The sequence below is a fragment of the Mya arenaria genome, chromosome 15 (genome assembly GCF_026914265.1).
Source record: "Mya arenaria isolate MELC-2E11 chromosome 15, ASM2691426v1".
Taxonomy (NCBI): Eukaryota; Metazoa; Mollusca; class Bivalvia; order Myida; family Myidae; genus Mya; species Mya arenaria.
In genome coordinates, this window is record NC_069136.1 from 48,258,812 (window position 1) to 48,281,996 (window position 23,185).

Consider the following 23,185-nt stretch of genomic DNA (forward strand, 5'->3'; position numbering starts at 1 on the left):
TCCAAGTAAGATGGAAGTATCGTCCATGGCCGAGAGTGTAAGATAGGTTCATCTCGACCCGAGCATAGTGTGTTTTGCGGAAACGAGGTTTACCACAAACCGCAAAACAATCCTCATTCGGAGCTCCTCGGCCATTTTTTCAAAAACAACCTCGGATGCATATGGACGGTTTACATACTTAAAAAGTGGTACGTTTAAGTCCGCTGCAAATAGATCGCGTAGAAATCTTATTTAGTAGTTAAAATTTATGACTTAACTCTTGGGAATCGTAATTATGTTTGCAATAATACACTTCACTGGCAATCAATTTAAACTGAGAGCAATGAATACAACTCTTAAACACTACATTTAATTAATGCTTTTATTAAAAAAAAATACGGACTACTTCAACAGATGTACCGGCATACATCCGAGGTTGTTTTTGAAAAAATGGCCGAGGAGTTCCGAATGAACAATCCTAAGCTACGTCTTTACAGTAGCTACTACACTCGAATTTTCATCACTGACCATCAACGTTTAGTGTTTATTTTTATTTATAATGACTGAAGATGAAATGGCCAATATTACGACCAACGCACAATGTACATGACCGATACATGTATACACGAACTTGTCTTTACCGAAAACCAATTCAAGTTATCCGAGTAATCGAGTACCCGAGTACTCGATCGGAAGATTGTCCGAGTACTCGAGTATCAATTTTACTACTCGTTTCCATCCCTAATGTTTACTAATTTATTGAACGGAAAACACCTGTTTGGCGCACTTCCACTGGCATGGCCAATGACACACTCCCTTCTTAAAAAACAGACCCCAATTTCTCGAAACTTCTTAAGCTTAACAGGCTTAAGTCGCGTATTTCAATTAGCTAAAATACATACTGAAAATGGATTTTGATAAATGAAAAATGGTTTATTCTGATAATCGTACAGATTTTTCCTACATAATTTCAAAAAAAAATTTGAAGAAGTAAATATAACACATTTTATAGTACAACGAAAATAGTGAGATTAGCTTAATCCTGGTATAAGGGACTTAAGAAGTTTCGAGAAATTAGGGCCAGGGTTAAATTTTCACTATCTCCATACCAATACTGCTACCTTTGTTAAATACTATAATACAACGGGTTATTGCGGATACTGCATTACTGCATTATAAAGCCTGATATTTTTACTAATGTCATTTTGAAGCAGGATGCATTTTTATAGGAAAAAGTAGCAGCTGCTGACCCATATTCGCACTGCTCAATTTAACTGCAACATGCAGAAATAGGTCGCATTATGAATTGTTAAAAATGTAAATATGTTTTTTTGCACCATGGGATTTTATTTTTTTATTTACTGATTGCAAAGAATTAATAACTTAATAATAGCTGTGAAAGTATCTGTGACCAAAAGGTGACTTTGTCGCAAATGACGACAATGGCGATTGCCAGCGTGAAGCCTGCAAAACATTTCACATCAATTGGCGCCACCATTGTTGTTTTTTTGCGGTCACATGAGACTATGACGCCATATTTATCATTTATGTCATATAAACTGTATTACCTATAAGTACTTTTTATTTCTCGTAATTCAAAAATTAACTTTAGCATCATTACAGTGTTTTCTAGGAAATGCATTACGTATTTCACAAATGTCTCCTGATACATTCACAAATTGGACAAGTAACTCGTTAGTAATCTAAACTATCATCAGCATCGACATTCCTTGAACACCAAAGGCAAAGCACTTTAACATTCAAGTGTTTTAAAGCTACGTCATTATGCATGTTATTTCACAAATGTCTCCCAAGTTATATAACACGACAATGACCGCACAAGTAAATAGTTCATGCTAAAATGATAAAACTGTCATCAGTTACAACTTCAACACCAAAACCTTAAACAATCGGATAATTTGCCGTGATTTCAGTATACATGACATATTGATTGTGTCCTCCCTAGCATTCAAATAGTTTGTAGTGATTTCAGGATGCATGCTATTTTTCTTATGTCCTCGGGATACACCCGACAACACCCTCCAATCCAGGTTGCCCCATGCTCCACCCACTCTGATACAAGACTGGAAAACTCTTGGACGGAGTCCCGTCCTGCCCACCTGAAATAATCAAATGCAGCCATTGAAAGTACATTTATGCCTTTTCACACAAAAACAGCAAAACATCACACATACCCAATTGACTGTATTCATTATATGGAGTGACCTTAACCAGCACAAATATATGTTGTATTACACACATCGCTATGGTTCTCTGCAGTCGTATACTAGTTTTAATTAAAATAACATAAATATAGTACATACCTAACAATATTATTTGATTGAGCCACTTAGCATTACTATATTTCCATATTGGACTGCATTTACCTTCAGGAGTGTCCGTGACCATTAAGTGCTTACGTAACGCATGTATTTTTCCATGGTGCTCTATTTTGTTTAACACTGAAGTAACAGTAACGGAAGCTATGACCGGAGCACACAGGATTGCTACGAAATACTTTTTGGACTGCACTGCCTTTTAAATGTGACTTAAGAAACCAATGAGTTGACACCTTCTGTTAAATATGACTGAACTTCCCAGTCATACATTTCTCAACAATCCCTTTGAGAGCATCGAAATGAATGTAACCATTAAATTACGACCTTACCCAGCATGATGCGTCCAACTCTCGCCACTGTTTGGTTTCACAATGATAGGCTTCTGCAGTTTCAGCCCCTGAATACTCTTCAGCAGTGGAGTCACATATTGTGGGGCAGTACAGTTTAAACCAACTGCTTCAACATTGGTTGATGATGAGACAGAGGCCACAGCATCACGGAACTGTTCACCATGGCAAACTTCAGTCTCATTCTGAAAAAAATAATCAGATAGAACTGTTTTATTTCTACACAATTCAATGAATAACCAATATGTATAAACATATCTTACTTATGTTTAAAAGTGTTCATAATATGTAGGGATAAATGTCTTAATTTTCGTTTTGAGAATAGTTTTATCATACACCCATCTGACGCACAATAATTATAATAATGACAAATACAGTAGGTCTCCCTTTCAGTCACTTAACTTTTATATTATATATATATTTTTCCCAACTCTAGTTAATAAATTGTGAATATTGAACAGCAATTGATCAAAGAATGACGAATAATTATATCGTTAAATCAAAGCATGAAGCAGCAAGCCAATTGTACTAATAAAATATTAACCAGTCTTGCTCATATATTGAAGTAAGTAATTATTAAGTCAATGCAAGGACACTGTTTAAACAAAAGTTTAACTTTGATCACTGATTCGATTTTATATTGATCAATGATGAGGTACCTTGCATGAGAAAGTAACATAGGCTTTGCTGTCAGGGAACTCTTGCTCTATCAGTCTGACCAAAAGTTCAGCTTCGCGTTGGGATGGGATGGTTTCTATGGCAACCAGGTCAACACCTGCCGACACCAGCGCTTGGAGACGCGGTTTATGCCATTCCAATATTTCCTGAAAAAAACGGTAAATATAATCCTGACTTATTTTGCATCACACTGACGAAAACCAAATATGTTCTGATGATCAAACAGCTTAAAATCACTTTGTGTTATTCCAGGTTTGTATGATGACACATTTTTGTCAGTAGTGGCCCATGGATATCTATAGGCCTGTTCTATTTTTGTCAGTAGTGGCCCATGGATATCTATAGGCCTGTTCTAACATTGAGTCTACATGTGAGGTGCCATTTGCAGTTGCCATTAACGTGATTCACACGAAATAAAGAGAATACAATTGTCACAAATAATAATGTATATTTCATATGTATATGGCTTCGAAATCTTGCCCATAATGGCCCCCCAACAGCTCAACAATCATCCATTGGGCTCTATCATTGAAACTATTGATATCGGGTGAGGTTGTTATACCCGCAAGACATTACCTCATCTGACAACGCGTCCATGTATGCACCAGTATATTCAGACCCATCAAGAAGACAGGCGCCATACGGACCTACCGATCCAGCTACCAACCCTGGAGCTGTACCTGTAACATGTATTGACCTACTCTGTAATATGCCACATATTTGTTTCACTCAACCACTAAAATACTGATATATTTTCCGGGAGGGAGGTTTAAAGGGGTTCCAGGGATGACATAGATTTAGACCGGCATATATTAAAAACAAGGATAGCTGTTATTACGGAATTATGTCTTCACAAGACTGATACATTTTACTGGGGTCAACGCCCATGACAAGACCAGTGACGTTGTTAAATACACGTACAAAAACGGCCGCACCCCAACTCAAAGAATGAACAAGATCTTCGTAGAAGCTCACTTCATGTTTATTGGCATGGTGCAAAGACTGTCACGTTTTAATTACCTCAATACGTTTTCATCTCCATTTCATTTGTACTGAAATACACGGAGCCAAACATATGTGGTCAAAATCTGGTCATTGAACATGGAATTCAGATATACCTTGAGACTGGGCAACTTCGTCGCAAGCGTTTCTTGCCAAATGAACACTGCGTTGAATTAACTCAATAGCCTCAGAGTTAGTAATATGAAGGTGCTCCATAAATCCACCGACAGATGCTTGATAACTGGTTGTCACAGCAAGGTTGCTTCCCGCCTCAAGAAAGCTTATGAAATTGAAATTGGAATTTCACTATAACTGAGTATTTGTAGCTACCAGTATCAGGTACGTATTTTTCTATTCCATAATTGATATTTTTTTGTAGCTGCACTTCTAAACAATGACTTCGAGCATGGTCACAACACATTTATTATCAATAATATTATTTAATTTCCAAAAATCAAGCCACTGTGGCAAAATTCACCAGCGAGGACAGAAATGTTACATACTTTTTGTGGACCTGCTTTACGACATCTGGGTGGGAATAGAGTAGTCTAGCAGACCATAAGGCGTCACCCTGTAAAGAAATACAAATTCAATTCAAATTAATTTTGAAATGGTGGTGAAATTGAACGAGTTGTAAAGCATAGGTTCATTTGACGGTGTACAAATTCTGATTCTATTTAAAGTTGTCGCAAAGGGTCTGTTTAAACAATATGGCTGATCTGAAATTGTAACACTAAAAACCAAGACGTTAATTTCTTCTAATCTTGAATAGCTGACACTTCCTCGCGTTAAAAGTCAACCCTCGTTCAATATAAAACTCAGTGAGCATTAATGGTCATTAATGTGTCAATAGAACACCCTTCATTTATCTGTGAAGAATTTTAACATTTTGAATGTTACAGAAAATGTAAGGAACATTGTATAATGTTTATTGAAGTACTATTAGGTTTCAAGTGCCAAATATGTAAAGCCTGTGTGTATTTATAATCATGTTAATATAAAGTTGTTATCAAAACAAAATCAATATTTGACTGTCAAGTATATAAGACAAAATTATTGGAAAAAATAAGAAAAAATTGTTTGTTAAAAGGTATAATGCATGTATGTAGACAAAAACAAAATGAATAATTACTTTGTGTTTGAATAAACTGTATAATAATTGTTTTCACTTCTTACACATGATATATACTCCAAAATGGCAATTTAGGATTTGACTCCAAAAGTTTTGCACACAGTATATATATATATATATATATATATATATATATATATATATATCACAGGTTATTCACATCTACTGATCTCCAATAGTTCACATTTATTGTTCGCATATTGTTAACATGTACTGTTCGCAAATTGTTTACATTTAATATTCGCAAGTTGTTACCATTTAATATTCGCGAATTGTTAACATTTAATATTCGCAAGTTGTTACCATTTAATATTCGCAAATTGTTAACATTTGATATTCGCAAGTTGTTAACATTTAATGATCTCCATTTGTACAATTTGTTCACAATTTGTTCGCAATTTGAGTTCGCAGATAATCTAATTTGCATGTGAAAAGTGAACATTCTGTGAACATTGTGCGAATGAATTCTTAGAAGAAGATACATGTTCGCAGATAGTTCGCAAAATATTTACATATTATTCACAATAACTGTTCACATTTAATGCATTTTTTCTGTAAGGGTTCTTTCATGTCTTTATTCATTGTATATGTTGGTACTTGATATCATGCAATCAGACTCTTTAATCCAATTAGCACCGCTTCTGTACTATATATATACTGTATTTTCCGCAATATGGACTGCGGTTTATATACATATAGTTCCAAATTCAAATGAAGTTTAAAATATGCCAAAAACTATTCACAAATATAATTATATTCGGTTTTCAACATCCGAATACCACCATGTTTATATCGAGGCACAAGCTAAATTCAGAGCTAAAACTATCACCGTTGATAATAATTTTGTACCACAAAATTTAACTAACCATGTTTTTAATGAAAACAAACAGTTATTCTGTGCTTTTATTGATTTTATGAAAGCATTTGACAATAAAGAACTAGAAAATCTGTGGTATGAACTTTATACAGGAGGACTCAGGGGCAACCTTTATCATTTATGAACTATATGTAAGAGTATGTGTATTCAAGAGTTAAAAAACAAAATGAGCTAGGTACAGTGTTTGAACGTAATTTAGGTGTATGTCAAGGCAGACTGTATATCGTCGTTATTATTCATGACGGTAAAGTTGGAAGGTAGTTGGTAGTTGGTAGTTGGGGATTCGAATATTCAACTACTTACCAGTTGCCAGTTGGGGATTCGAATATTCAACTACCTGCTAGTTGCCAGTTGGGGATTCGAAAAATCAGAGTTAGATTTTGATGATGATATTAAGCTTCTCGACTATTTCAAGTCGCCAGTCGGATATTCGACCATTTTCAGTCGATTATTCGCGAATGTTCAACTGCAAACCAGTCAGTAGTTGGGGATTCAGATTATGTCTATATATATAGTTTTAAAGGTCACATATGGGAAAATTTATCGCCAAATGTTTCTTTAAGCATGTACATATATGTATCTTTGCGACAAACACTGTTTTAATTCACTTTTATTCGTATATATTCGCCAGTCGGATATTCGTCCATTTCCAGTCTTATATGTGTACCATATATGTGATGGGTACTGAAACACTTTATGGTGATCATTTCACGAGGTGTGACAAGTTTACAGGACAACCCGTCCAAAAGTTTGGAAGCAGTTTGCTCCACGACATTTTGCAACCGACCAACCGACCAACTGCAACAGACGTGACTTCAAACTACTCCCTTCCAACATCGTTTGTGGGGTATAAACAGGCTTCTAAAATATCTGACATACATGTATATATAAATGACAATATCGATGGTATGTATTCTTAAAAGCAAGCAGATACGAAACAGAACTTATAGTATAACCTTTATGTGCAGCCAATGAGATCGCCCACCCATCGGCCTCCAGTAAGTGCCATGCTTATTCGTTAAAAATTACATTCCTACCATATAATAGACATATCCATATAATTTAGTATCCCTTTTGTGGAAAACACGTTTTAATTCAAGAAGGTGATGCTCAAGTCATAGTTTTACCTGTATTGCTAAATTGAAGAAAAAACTTGGTCGAAATTGAAAGTAGACTTTTGTATTATATTCGGTACACTACTCAAACACTCTATACCAAATATTTAATAAGAAAAAAATATTTGAAAGGGCCCCGTTCATGTTTTATAGGCTCAGACAGCGTAAAGAAAGTGATTCAGTCTGAAATCTGACATCTGACATTATCTGCCAACCAACGATACCAGCCGGAGCATCATTGACAAATCCTCACAGCTACGATACAGTCATACAAACAAAGCTAACCGACGAAGCAAATAACATACTGGCCCATTCCTACAAACTAATTAGTTAGAAACTGTTTAATATCAGAAAGGTCGTTGAATTTTTTTAATGATTTAAAAATCAGGTTTGCAGATTTTTTCAACTAACATAAGTAACAATAAAGAAAATCGAGCTAGTACTTGAAAATCTTAATTAACTGTTTTACATCAATACTGCTATGCCCCAGGCGGACGAGCTCCGTGGCCGTCCCTCCATCCAGTACTGTGAAAGGCATTGGTCTTCAGCAGAAAATTGTAGCCTCCTTTGAAGGTTTCAGTCTGCAGAAAAAAATATTGCGATTATAATCAGGATGTTTCCAAGCAATACGAGAATGGGTCCGGGGGCCTTCCAAATTAAAATTCGGCAGCTGAAAAGGAATTCTAAACAAACACAAATATACTTTGGGTTAAATAACGGCCCGATTCTCCGTCAGAAAAAAGAAAACATTTCCCCAAAAACGGTACAAAATATAATCTTCTTGAAATAATCTACTCCTCTTTTAGTTTCAGTTTGTTTTGCGGAAACGACACCCTGCGCGAGGGTTGGGATGAACCTATCTTACACGAGTGGCTATGGAAGATGCCTTTCCTCCCACTTCAGTTAAACAAAATTATGTAAAAACGTATTTTTTACTGGAACTCTTTTGTGCGTAGTGAAAATTAATGCGTATGGATATGTGATCGTTCGTGGTTGTTATGGATATGCACGCATTGATTCAGATTATGTTAACAGTCAAATCGGTCTTTAAGTAGGTCTGAGGAGATTGAACCATTATTTCTTGAAAGGTGCGTGAAAAAAATATTATGGTGGCATTTGAAGCGAGAAATTTAATTGGAATTCTAAATATTGCCATAAAACAAGTTTTCTATGATGCTACAGACGACATATTTCAACAAGGTAGATAATTACAATGTGATGACCATTAAAGAGGAGTTCCATACGGGTACTTGTTTTATCTTTGCCCGTGGGTAAGATTATAAGTATCTTCCATGGCCGAGAGTGTAAGATAGGTTCATTCCGACCCGAGCGTAGGGTTTTTTTTGCAGAAACGAGGTTTACCGAGTTTCCGCAAAACACCCTCCGCGAGGGTCGTGATGAACCTATCTTACACGAGCGGCTATGGTAGATGCTTTTTCTCCCACCTCGGTTAAACAAAATTAAGTAAAAATGTATTTTTTGCTGGAACTCTTATGTGCTTAGTGAAAATAATTGCGTATGGATATGCGATAATTCGTGGTTGCCTTGGGTATGCGCGCAGTGATTCAGATTATGTAAATAGTCAAATCGGTCTTTAAATAGTTCTAAGGAGTGTGAAGCATTATTTCTTGAAGGTGCGTGAAAACTGTTTTATGGTGACATTTGAAGCGAGAAATAATTAATAAGCGTTCTAAATATTGCCACAAGACGAGGTTTCCATGATGCTACAGACGACAGTCTTCAACAAGGGAGGTAATTACAATGTAGCGACCATTAAAAAGGAGTTCCATACGGGCATTTTATCTTCGCCCGTGGGCAAGATAAGAATTTCTAGCATGGTTAAACTATTGGATCTACTTATCTGAGGTGGGAGAAAATAATTTCTAGCATGGTTAATTTTTTGGATTTACTTGTCTGACGTGGGAGAAAAACGCATCTACCTAGTCTGGAGATATAAATTATCATTTCAACTACAATCCATAAGTAAATTCTAATTACATTGGCCTCTTGTTTGCAGTCTCTGGTGTTTCAGTCTGAATATATACAGTATCATTTCAACTACAACCCATTGGTAAATACATTGGCCTCTTGTTTGAAGTTTCTGGTGTTTATGTCTTGATATATAAATTGTCATTTCAACTACAACCCATTGGTAAATACATTGGCCTCTTGTTGGCAGTCTCTGGTGTTTTAGTCTGGATGTATCAATTGTCATTTCAACTACAGCCCGTTGGTAAATACATTGGCCACTTGTTGGCAGTCTCTGCATGGTGTTTTAGTCTGGATATATCAATTGTCATTTCAACTACAGCCCATTGGTAAATACATTGGCCTCTTGTTGGCAGTCTCTGCATGGTGTTTTAGTCTGGATATATCAATTGTCATTTCAACTACAGCCCATTGGTAAATACATTGGCCTCTTGTTGGCAGTCTCTGGTGTTTTAGTCTGGATGTATCAATTGTCATTTCAACTACAGCCCATTGGTAAATACATTGGCCTCTTGTTGGCAGTCTCTGCATGGTGTTTTAGTCTGGAGATATCAATTGTCATTTCAACTACAGCCCATTGGTAAATACATTGGCCTCTTGTTAGCAGTCTCTGCATGGTGTTTTTGTCTGGATATATCAATTGTCATTTCAACTACAGCCCATTGGTAAATACATTGGCCTCTTGTTGGCAGTCTCTGGTGTTTTAGTCTGGATATATCAATTGTCATTTCAACTACAGCCCATTGGTAAATTCATTGGCCTCCTGTTGGCTGTCTATGGTGTTTTGGGCTGGATATATCAAGTATCATTTTAAATATAACCCATTGGTAAATACATTGGCCACTTTGTTTGCAGTCTCTGGTGTTTTAGTCAGGATAAATAAATTGTCATTTCAACTACAGCCCATTGGTAAATACATTCGGGTTGGCCTCTTGTTGGCAGTCTCTGCATGGTGTTTTAGTCTGGAGATATCAATTGTCATTTCAACTACAGCCCATTGGTAAATACATTAGCCTCTTGTTTGCAGTTTCTGGTGTTTCAGTCTGGATATATCAATTGTCATTTCAACTACAACCCATTGGTGAATACATTGGCCTCTTGTTGGCAGTCTCTGGTGTTTTAGTCTGGATATATCAATTGTCATTTCAACTACAGCACATTGGTAAATACATTAGCCTCTTGTTGGCAGTCTCTGCATGGTGTTTTAGTCTGGATATATCAATTGTCATTTCAACTACAACCCATTGGTGAATACATTGGCCTCTTGTTGGCAGTCTCTGGTGTTTTAGCTTAGATATATCAATTGTCATTTCAACTACAGCACATTGGTAAATACATTGGCCTCTTGTTGGTAGTCTCTGCATGGTGTTTTAGTCTGGAGATATCAATTGTCATTTCAACTACAGCACATTGGTAAATACATTAGCCTCTTGTTGGCAGTCTCTGCATGGTGTTTTAGTCTGGATATATCAATTGTCATTTCAACTACAGCACATTGGTAAATACATTAGCCTCTTGTTGGCAGTCTCTGCATGGTGTTTTAGTCTGGATATATCAATTGTCATTTCAACTACAGCACATTGGTAAATACATTAGCCTCTTGTTGGCAGTCTCTGCATGGTGTTTTAGTCTGGAGATATCAATTGTCATTTCAACTACAGCACATTGGTAAATACATCGGCCTCGTGTTGGCAGTCTCTGCATGGTGTTTAAGTCTGGATATATCAATTGTTATTTCAACTTCAGCCCATTGGTTAATACATTGGCCACTTTGTTTGCAGTCTCTGGTGTTTTAGTCTGGATATATCAATTGTCATTTCAACTACAGCCCATTGGTAAATACATTGGCCTCTTGTTGGTAGTCTCTGCATGGTGTTTTAGTCTGGAGATATCAATTGTCATTTCAACTACTACCCATTGGTAAATACATTGGCCACTTTGTTTGCAGTCTCTGGTGTTTTAGTCTGGATATATCAATTGTCATTTCAACTACAGCCCATTGGTAAATACATTGGCCTCTTGTTGGCAGTCTCTGCATGGTGTTTTAGTCTGGATATATCAATTGTCATTTCAACTACTACCCATTGGTAAATACATTGGCCACTTTGTTTGCAGTCTCTGCATGGTGTTTTAGTCTGGATATATCAATTGTCATTTCAACTACAGCCCACTGGTAAATACATGAGCCTCTTGTTGGCAGTCTCTGGTGTTTTAGTCTGGATATATCAATTGTCATTTCAACTACAGTCCATTGGTAAATACATTGGCCTCTTGTTGGCAGTCTCTGGTGTTTTAGTCTGGATATATCAATTGTCATTTCAACTACAGCCCATTGGTAAATTCATTGGCCTCCTGTTGGCTGTCTATGGTGTTTTGGGCTGGATATATCAAGTATCATTTTAAATATAACCCATTGAGAAATACATTTGCATCCTGTGTGCAGTCCAGTTTATTAGTTCAGGTACAATCCATGAGGGAAACACATAAATTGGACTCCTGTTTACAGTCTCTGGTTTTTAACTCTGCATAACAAAGTTAACTGCAACTTATTGGGAAGATATTCAGAATTTAAAATTAAAATCTTTCAACAAAAAATAGAGCCAATTAAAATAATTAAAAAAATTGAAATATGATTCATAAAATAGTACATGCTTAAATAAATGCATACTCATTCTGATGCATGCAATTGAAATTGCCGTGTAATTTTGTTATCAGTTATCAAGTTCCGTACTTCAGCTGATTATTCATACCTTTCTCAAATGCAGTATGCAGTGTCAGTAGCAGTAATTGACCTAGGCTAGAACTATATCAGTTTGTAAATAATTCATGTGTTTGAATTAATAAGATAAAACATTTTTACCCTTTGGCCAAAATTGCCTCAGTATAGATAAATTCTTAACCATTTTTTTTAAAAACAGGTTATACCTAAGGAGCAGGCAGTTTACATTTTTTTTAAAGAACCAGAAAAACATTTTTTTTATCCCCTGGCTGTTACTTTTCCAGAAACAGGCCAAACTGTATTTGTGTGTTACTTCAAAGAAGGAAATATACTATTAAATATGTATCTATCAGAATAGTGCATAGACATTTTTTCAGCAATGTTTTGTCCCCATCAGTATCAGAAAAAAATACAACATTGTTGTGTGTGAGTGTAAGAACCAGCCGCCCGGCTCAGTTTTTTAGCGCACCGTGCAAGTGTTCCATTGTTTGTGGGTGCAAGCACCACACCAGGTGCCATGTTTGTGGGTGCAAGCACCACACCAGGTGCACTTTTCCAACAAAGTTTACTTTAATATTTATTTCAAATAATAAATTAAAAAATACAACGACAATCCCAGTAGTAAAAAATAATCCTGTTGAGGCGCACCAGGCAAGGTACCAACCTATAGACATAAACATATTAACATCACATACAAAAAAAAAAAAAACACCAACAAAAATTACACCATATACACAAATACAACTTTTTATAAGCACCACAAAAAAATGTACCATCATCAAAAATTTGTTATCATTAAATGATTTTATTAAAGCATTTTTAAAATTTTGCTTATTTTTTAACCGATAAAAGTTCTTTTAAAGAAATAAGATCAAAGTAAATAAAAACTGATCGATATTATTGCAAAAATCAGCAAACCACTTACTTATTTAAGGAAACGTTTACCAACTTTTTAGTAGAGCGAAGCGAATTGTGGCAAATTTCGAATGATATTGAGTACGAATCGTTCAGAACTCTTCAACTTGGAGGTGATTAATCAGGAAGAAAACAAAGTACAAAAGTTGTTAATTTTCCGCAATAAAATGTCATAACGTGCAAAAGTCGACACGAGTTCAATTGGTAATATCTTCTTTATTGTGTTTAATTTTATGTTTGAACTATACGCGTGGAGAAAACGTCAAGACTGGGTTGTATTCGATAGAAAGAAATTCAGGTGTGGTCATTTTAGTTTTTTTATTTACAAATTTATTAATCACCTGATGAAAAGATACGGATTTGTATGGATATAACTTTAATGAAATCTAACATATATGAATAATAGATAATACAGCACATGGATCCCCGTAGTCGATAATAGATCTGGCTTACATAACACAGTTTTTATTTTTTGACAATTACTTTTTTTTTACTTGACATAAAATAGGTCATAATCAACACTGTAAAATTTGTTTGGTGAAGTTCTTAAGTTAAAAACAAAACAGCCCTGATTAAAAGACACTCCCAGATACAGTGGTGGCACAAATTGGTTGACAGTATAGCCCTGAATGAAAGAGAATATGGCCTACACTCGCTGACCATACCAAACAGATCTACAGACCGTACCTCTTTTAAAATCTGTCAATGTTTACCATATCAAATGCCATTATGTTTGGTTAGTTTATTTTAATAAAAAAAGGTATACACTAAGTAGGAAATATAATATATCTTCTCTAAGTACAATAAAACCTGTTTTTCTGACCACCTTTTACAAGCGACTACCTGCCCTGTACCACAGTAACAAAGCCTCCGAAGCATTTTAAAAGTTGATTTAACTTAATTATGGCACTACCCATCAAATGTGACTAACAATCTATAATGTAAATTTAAGATGCTAAGTTGTTCAGTGAAAGCTAGTAGCTAGCAAGTTATAAATTCAGTCAACCGGAACGCTGAAATCTGTATGTTAATGTTTAAAGCACCTTTTGTGAAGCGGTGTACAGTGGATAATAACAATTTCTGCCAAATATAAAGTTTTCACTTAAGAAGAGAGAATGATATTAATAATTAATTTGGACAAAGGTGTTCCATATATATATCTAAAACAAAACGATTGTTTTTAACTTTTACTGTAGTATATTGATTTGTCAGTATGGATCATACCAGATTTCAATCACTCACATTGACATAACATAGCGGAACAGTCTGTGGAATCAAACTTTTATGAGTCTTAGCATTTGTATATTTTAACCAGTGAGTAAAGGTTTGTCTACCCAGTAAGTTTAAAAATAACATTGGTATATTTATCACCACTCATCACATCACTAAGTCTTCCACATGCTAAATATACATGCAACTGCTGCGAATCAATGAAGACAGTACTAGACACAGAACCTGACAGATTAACGTCGGTGATGAAAACTTTTGTAAGAGATTACCACTGTTTAAAGCGAAGGCCCTTTGGCTAAAGCTTATTGACATGTTTGTGTGTGAAACGATCATGTGATTAAGCAAGGAGCTTTGAAAAAACAATTTGTGCTATTTTTAACGGGTAAACTCAGGTGAAACAGCGTGTGAGAAGAAACGATTGTTTTGTTTATTTTTTCATCATTTAAATTGTGCATTATCGGCCACATACTAGCTCGTATTGACAATTCTAGTCTTGTTTAAAGGAAATACTGTATTATGCCGATTTTAGGACCATCTGGTGCAAGTCCCTTTAACCCTGCATTAGACCTGAATCCTTCATACTCAAACTCAGGATCGGGATTCATCATGTTATGGAGTTATCATTTTGCTATTACTAATAGTATTTGTTAATACCATGGAATGTTTTTTTTTCAGTATCCGACTGTGATAAAAGTTGGGAGGTGTAACAACTAAGGATGGCACACTCTGACAGCCACAAGGCTCTGTACGCCAAGATGATTGTTGATGTAGTTTTGTCTCCACTCTTTGAAAGGGTATGTCTTAACCTGCTGTCATTGTGTTACTAGGCTAAACTGAAAAAAATGTTTTTAAAGTTTTAAATGAATATTGTTTCCAATGTTGACAACTGTGAGTTATGAATTGAAATGGTTTCTTGCTTTTAATTGATGTCTACTAGACTCTAGTGCTTTTCTTGTGTGTTTGTTTGTTTGTTTAGTTCATAACTAAAACAAAATCAGCTTGATTGTATTACATGTATGTCAGGACAAATAACATTGTTTACAATAAAAAATGTCAATCTATCACTGTTTTCTTTGAAAGAAGGTTAGATGGGATATTATGGCATTGGTGTTAGTACGCTAGAATTTAAATGTCAGTCATTATTTCTAGAAATAGAGTTTATTAGGTTTAGTTTTATTATATGGACACAAACAGTTTTTCCACTTGCTGTATAATGTGTATGTTTGAAACTGACAGTTGGAGAAAAAGGATCTTGCAGCCTCACAGACTCTTCGGGCAGCTTTCACAAAGGTAACATTCATCATCATGAATAGCTAGGATAATGGATAAAAGAATTGAATACTGTATTATACTGTGTATTAAGGACGCTAGCATAGATAGGACTCCGGCAAAAAAATATGTGAAAAAATCAGGTAAAAAACAAATACATAGATACAATGTGATGAAAAATGTCAAAATCAGCAGCCAACATTAATTTTTATTTGATTTTTCAAGTTTTATTGAATCGTGAGAATGGCAGAGGTTGTTAAATAGTATAGCATATGTACATAAATGATAAAATAACAATAATAATAATCCCAACGTCGCTCTCTGTTGTTGCAAAATTGTAAAACAACAGCTGTATATTGTATGAAAATCATACCAATTGTTATCAACACATCAACACCTTCAGTTAAGTATTACAAACACGTGGTATAATGAGACGAACAAGACTGCCATTACAACAGTTTGTACTTTGTATCCGGGATGTTACTATAGCAAGGAAGAGGAAGTTTTTCATACCTTCACACATTTACAATGCACAATGATTCCACTTCACAATGTCCATGGTCATTAATATTTGAATACTGCAAAAAGTTCCATATGACAAAAATGAAAACAAACACATTTTCTTCCATTTATTTTTCTATTAAAGAAAATTCGGCCAGAACTGCACTAGGAAAAAAAATATTAAAAAAATGTATAATGTAATAGATTAGGCATTTTTTAAAATCAAATTTCAGGTAAAAAGTTTGTCCTATACACAGTGAAATATAGTACTCCCCTAGCAAATGATGCAGATCTGATACAAATTTGCAAAATTTACTATTACACTATATAGTCCAAAATCTGAAACTATGGGAAATTAAATTTAAGTTAGGTATAGTTTTTCTTTATACTGACCTTACATTTCTATACGAATCATGTGTACCAAGCTATTCAAAACTAAGCATACCAAATTATTACAAATTTTATATAAAAACACTGTTACAGAAAGTTTGGAAGTATATTACTCCCTAGAAATGGGTTAATACTTCCAAATTTGATTCCTTGGAAGCACAAAAACTTCTATAATTTTGGAGAAAACTTTCAAAGTAGAAAGCTTAGAAGTTCAAAATATCAAAACCGGGTGTCAATATTACTTTTATTGTCGCAGTTTTGATCAGTCTTAAGTAAAATGAGTAATTATTATATAAATCTGTTAATTTGGCAAGTTATATATGTAGTTGCATATCATTATTTTTAACACACTAGTTGAAAAATGGTGGGGAAAAAATTGAGAGACTTAAACTTCCAAATTTCAGTGAAAAACATTCCAATATTCAGATGGACAGAAAGTTTAAACTTCCAGTTTCAAATTATCTTAATGGAAGCCCTGACTGTAGATTTCTCACATTTTCCTTAACCATGTAATTCACCAGCATGATAGACATTACTGATAATAGTTTTTCAATACAAACTTAAACATGCCATGTTTTTAAGGTGGATTCTCAACTACCAGGCTTCACATATGACTTTGCCCTGGGCCTGCTGAGGAAGGCCGAGATACAGGACAAACTTGATATGAGTGAGACCCTACTCAGACTTGGTGGAACTCCAGAGTCTGAAGGTATGTAGATAAAGAGCTATTATCTACCGCTTGTAACAAAACTACCAATGGCTGTTTTCAAGTTTTGAAAGCATGGAATGATTGTGGCTTTAACTTCACCCCAATCCTCTAAGTGTATAATTTTATGAAGCTGTGTATTAACTTGATACCCTGTCTACCGATGGCATACAGGAAGTCAAAACAAACTAATTGCAGCTGTCTGGAATTGGTGTATTCCCATCATGTGACATTAAGTATTGTAGAAGCCAATTATGTGGTCCTAATAGTTTGTATTGGTGTAGCATCAAATGTGTAGAAATGTATTAGTCACATGTTAACCATGGACAAACAACTGCGTGTGGTGTTTGATTGAATAAATTCTTTTGTTAAGCAAGTAAGATAATTATAAAGGGCAGTTGTAATCCGGTATACGCATCATATCGATGATCTGTTTACATTGAAGACCTGAGAATCACAAGGCCAGAAAATACATTCCAAGAACTCAATAGATGTGCTGTGGCGCTGAAAAAAATCCTCAGCAGAATTCCTGAACAGATTTACGACAGAAAACAGTTTCTAGAAACAATCAAGTAAGAAACGTACATTATCCATGGTTGATATAATTTTAAATAACATGTATATTTCAAGTTTTAATTGGTACTAAAAAATATCATGTATGAGAAATATTGTTCTTTATGGTGGTTTAAGTAGACATATATTTTATCATTTAGTGCAATAAAGTATTAAAAATTACCTGTTTATTAATGTATATTATGAAGACATATAATTTATTGTGAATTATATATGGACTGAGCAATAAATAATCACAAGTGCCAGCTGGTAAATTGTCATATACAGTAACAGTATATTTTTCGCTTGTTAGAAGAAAAAAAGTACTTATGTTGCCTGAGACATTGCACACATGTTTAGCAAGGCTCATAACTACATAATAACTGTCAAGAGATAGGTCTATGTTCATTATCTCCTGATAAACAACAACAGATGGGCACATACAGACACGCATGGGCAACCCCCTTTGCATTGTTCTTTTTGGTGTGTTACAGTTGTTTTTTTCCATCAGTGATTCACTTTTACGAAGATCAAAGCAAAGATTTCTTTTCCAGAGAGATCGCGAGCGCAATCAAGTTGCTGTTGGACGCTGTTAACCGCGTTATTGGCGAGGTGCCGTCTTCTGAGAACGGAAGCAAACAAGTAGGTTACATTCCACTTATTTAAATGTGGATTCTTTTTTTTTGAGAAAGGTCTAGTATAGGTGTCCAACTCCGAGCCGCCAAGATGTTGAGGGTTTGATCCCCACCAGCGGGTACTTTGCTAATGAGTTCTACCCTCTGGCTTGTTTCTTAATCTAGTAACTTTCGTCTTAATCAAGCCAAGAGAAATAAATATACACTAAACTATACGCTTAAACTGAAAATGCAAGGTTTTTTTAGCTTGACTATTTGAAGAATAAGGAGAGCTATACTACTCACCTTGGTTAAGGTTTTGCATGTAAGCACCTTTAAGTCATTATCTCAGTAAATACATCAGTTATTGCATTGATACTTTGGATATGTATTCCCAACTATCTTACATACTAAATTAATGAAGTTTGATAACACTTATTTGAATATAATGCAAATAATAGGCCTTTATTATTTGACTTAGAAATTCTGGTTAAGGTTTTGCGTGCAAGCACCCATAGGTTAATATCTCAGCAACTACTTGAGGTTTTGCATTGAGACTTTATACAATGGTACTCAACCATCCAATCTACTTAAATAACCAAATAAGATAACTCTAGTTTGCATTTAATGCAAATAATAGGCCTTTATTATTTGACTTAGAAATTCTGGTTAAGGTTTTGCGTGCAAGCACACATAGGTTAAAATCTCAGCAACTACTTGAGGTATTGCATTGAGACTTTATACAATGGTACTCAACCATCCAACCTACTTAATTAACCAAGTTAGATAACTCTAGTTTGCATTTAATGCAAAAAAATGCCCTTTATTATTAGACTTAGAAATTCTGGTTAAAGTTTTGCATGTAACCACATGTATGTTAATATCTCAGCACATCATGTATTGCATTGAAATCTAATCTAACAGTGATCCATGCATGTTTCGCCAAAACTTTTCAATCCTTACACTGAAAAGAGGCGGAATAGTTGAGCGCGCTGTCTCTGTGGTAGCTCTTGTTATGTTCAGTATATTAATTTTGAATAACTGACTGAAAGTTGTGGCACATAAAAACAACAGATACAGAATGTTTTGAAGGGTAATAAATACAAACTGTATAAAATGATCATCACTCTCTAAAACAGCTATAAAAGTAATGGAAGCTCCCAACCATAAACAGCAAACATTTATGATGCACAGAAGTTATAAAATAGTTTGTGAAGACTATTACTAAGTTTTGCTTGGCAAAACACAACAGCATGTTACTAGCAATTCACAGAATTATAATAACTTCTTGTAACTCTCTTTATTGCTGTCTCTATTTTGATCATATAACTTCTTTGTTCGAATATATTAATTATAAATGTTCCAGTTTTGCAATGTATGTAGAAGTCTGGCCATTCCCATCATTGGTGTTGTCAATAACAAACTGTTTAACAAACTGTTTCCTGGAAAGTAATAAAGAATGTAAACACAAACACATTGCGAGGGAAATATGATGACATTTGACTCTTTTTTGCAGTTTTCCAATTAAATGTCATTCATACTAAGACAAAAAATGTTTGTCTTTTGTAATAGCCTTGGCGTAGATGTTGTTACATGTCGTGCACATGTGTAGAAAGGCACATACTTACTCGGGTGTTAATCATTATTGTGATAAAGTATGTAAAGAATAGTGTCACACAATCCTAAGCCCAAACAAATCAGGTGGTTTTTGAGGGACTATTTAAATTGAACTAGAATCTTCTGTTTATTACTCATTCTTACTAAACAAAATCAGTTTTGGGCCAAAAATTCCATTTCACAAAATTTATATGTTTCAGATCTTGGAAGACAGGAAGCGGGAGTTTGTCCGTTACTCTAAGAAGTTCAGCAACACATTGAAGGAATTCTTCAGGGAACCCAACCAGTATGTAACACATACATTTAAGAACTGAAGAAATATAACCTTTTGCTCTGCAGTGGTCTTGTTCAATTCTAGCCAGACATACAAGGTTAAACCACCTCGTTGTAAGGCACTTTGTGAGATTTTGAATACATACCGGTATTAAGAATACTGCATCGCTAGTTTTCTTGAAATATATATTTGTGCTTAATCCCAGCCCAATAATATCTCAATGCCATAAATATCCAATCCTGTACTGTTATTCCATAAATATTAAGTGCTTGTCTGCACCCTGTTTAGTTATTCCATAAATATTGAGTTCCACCTGCTGTATTTTTATTTTATGAATAGTGAGTGCTATACTGCACCCTATAATGTTATTTCAAAATTATTGTTTGCTAAAACCTGTGATGTTTTTACTTTAGGAACCACAATGTTTTCCTGAGTGCCAACTACCTGACATATCAAACCAACCTGATCCTGAGAACTGTGAAACAGGAGTGTGGATAATCGCCTCACAGTGCCACCTACACAAGCAACGCTGGGGCCGAAACATGAGAGTTGTCATCCGGTTACAGTGATTCTTGACTCTTGATGTTTTTCAGTGACAAAATGTTTTTCTCCTTGAAAATTAATTTACTTCTGTAGCATAGAACTTTAGTTGTATTAAGTCATGCCAAACTGATTCCATGTGTAGCGTTTAGGGGCAATTGGTTTTTCAACATTTAAAATGAAAAACAAAAGCATTTTCAAAAAACAAATTTAGCAAAAGAATTAACCTTCTAACCCCAATTTCTCGAAACTTCTTAAGCTTAACAGACTTATTGCTTATTACAATTAGCCAAAATACATACTTAATTTTGATAAATGAAAAATGGTTTATTCTGATAATCGTTACAATAATTCCTATCTAAAGTATTAAAACTTTTAAAGGAGTATATAAAATGCAAAATATTGAAAAACTAAAATAGTGGGTTTAGCTTAATCCTGTTATAAGGGACTTTTGAGAAAAGTTTTGAGAAATTGGGGCCTGGCAATTAATGATGAAAATAATAATTATATGAGTCAAGAAATATATTTTTATGCCCCCTGAAGGTGGGCATATTAAAATCGCACCGTCCGTCCGACTCAATAACTCAGAATATTAAATTTAAATTTTAAAATAACTTGCCACATGTGTTCGGCATACCAAGACGACGTGTCGCATTCAAGAACCGTTTCCCTACCTCTAAGGTCAAGGTCACCCTTAGGTGTTTATTCACAATAGAATGCTGCATATAAGGACATAGAGTATAGGTTGTCATGTCCGGGCTGTAACTTTCCCTTGTATGGACAGATTTTAAAATAACTTGCCACATGTGTTCGGCATACCAAGACAACGTGTTGCGTGCAAGAACCGTGTCCCTACCTCTAAGGTCAAGGTCACACTAAGGTGTTTATTCACGATGGAATGCTGCATATAAGGACATAGAGTATAGGTTGTCGTGTCCGGGCTGTAACTTTCCCTTGTATGGACAGATTTTAAAATAACTTGCCACATGTGTTCGGCATACCAAGACGACGTGTCCGTGCAAGAACCGTGTCCCTACCTCTAAGGTCAAGGTCACACTTAGGTGTTTATTCACGATGGAATGCTGCATATAAGGACAGAGAGTATAGGTTGTCGTGTCTGGGCTGTAACTTTCCCTTGTATGGACAGATTTTAAAATAACTTGCCACATGTGTTCGGCATACCAAGACGACGTGTCGCATGACAGACCCGTGTCCCTATCTCTAAGGTCAAGGTCACACTTGGGTGTTTATTCACAATGGAATGCTGCATATATATGGACATAACAGTGTCGGTTGTCAAGTATGGGTGGTATTTTTTTATGTTTAGAGGCAATTTAAAATAACTTGCCATATGTATTTGACATGTAAAAGCAAGATCATTTTTTCATGTACTGACCTTGTTCATAGGTCAATGTCACAATCGGAGGCATTCGTCACATACTGTGACAGCTCTTGTTAAACATCTGTTTTTATTTTTAAGGTCCTGTATATTTGTATATGAGGTTTTCTTTTTGATTTTCATTGGAAAATCTGCCATAATTGGTATTTGTATGTACACATTTGTTGCAAAAAGATCCACTTTTTCGGTGGCATTAGTAAAATATTGGCTGATAATCACATAAGAACCCTATTTCCATAAGGTACACCTGAATCAAATAACGACTGTTTAGTTGAAAAAAATTAAGGTAACCAATAGAAACAGGATGGGAAATGCTAAGCCCCGTTTTCACATGTTTTTTTACAGTTACTTTAAGATGGAGATTTTCTAAGCAATAACCTATATCATAATTGTGCTATCTGTTGACAATTTTTAAGCCAAGGTGACCTAGATGGCACTCCATGCTAACATACCTTTCGATAGGATTTTGGTTGTAATGCGCTAATAGATAGTTAACATCTCCTGATCGCACCCCTGACGCTAAACATAGAATCAACATTGCTTGGCCTTGTTGTGATTTTGTATGTTATGAAACATAGAGTACATAACATAAGATTTATAAATTACTTGATAACTCTGCTTTGAGGAAGCCATGAAAGTAAATGCCATTTAGTATGGTTTCGTTTTTTTATCTGTTCATATCATATTGTTTGCATCTTTTTATTTAATTTTTCGATTGATTGTTTTGATTTTAAACACACAGCATTCCATGTGTAGGACTTTACAATGTAACTACAAATATCCTCTTTGTAATGTCACAAGAATCAGTTTAACTTCTGTTGTATGTCTATTATACTTTATATAATACATGTATATTATGTTGTTGCAAAAGGATTGGATATTTAAAATACTTAATGATTCGTAAAATGTAAATAAAAGACAAATATTTTCGTACACATGTATTTGGAGAAATACACAAGTAACATTCTTTTTTGATATTCTTTTATGGAAAAACTTACTTC

The 23,185-nt window shown here is 34.9% G+C and overlaps 2 protein-coding genes across 3 annotated transcripts; one reads left to right on the forward strand and one right to left on the reverse strand.

Annotated features, from left to right (window-relative positions):
- Positions 1 to 1,511: 1,511 nt before the first annotated feature.
- LOC128220353 (homocysteine S-methyltransferase YbgG-like) lies at positions 1,512 to 13,237 on the reverse strand. The gene is made up of 8 exons (XM_052928714.1): positions 13,103 to 13,237; positions 7,939 to 8,050; positions 4,849 to 4,916; positions 4,462 to 4,625; positions 3,920 to 4,023; positions 3,325 to 3,489; positions 2,648 to 2,850; positions 1,512 to 2,099 (listed from the first exon to the last, which is right to left on the reverse strand). The coding sequence occupies exons 2-8, from the start codon at positions 8,005 to 8,007 to the stop codon at positions 1,949 to 1,951; spliced, it is 924 nt and encodes a 307-aa protein (XP_052784674.1). The 5' UTR covers positions 8,008 to 8,050; positions 13,103 to 13,237; the 3' UTR covers positions 1,512 to 1,948.
- On the forward strand, positions 13,182 to 23,153 carry LOC128220354 (programmed cell death protein 10-like). 2 transcript variants are annotated; one of them, XM_052928717.1, is made up of 8 exons: positions 13,182 to 13,296; positions 14,998 to 15,116; positions 15,559 to 15,612; positions 17,065 to 17,191; positions 17,634 to 17,760; positions 18,295 to 18,382; positions 20,172 to 20,257; positions 20,659 to 23,153. In XM_052928717.1, the coding sequence occupies exons 2-8, from the start codon at positions 15,039 to 15,041 to the stop codon at positions 20,741 to 20,743; spliced, it is 645 nt and encodes a 214-aa protein (XP_052784677.1). In that variant the 5' UTR covers positions 13,182 to 13,296; positions 14,998 to 15,038; the 3' UTR covers positions 20,744 to 23,153. The 2 variants fall into 2 exon arrangements, with proteins under 2 accessions (XP_052784677.1, XP_052784676.1); XM_052928716.1 differs by having other exon boundaries at positions 13,250 to 13,390.
- Positions 23,154 to 23,185: the final 32 nt, after the last annotated feature.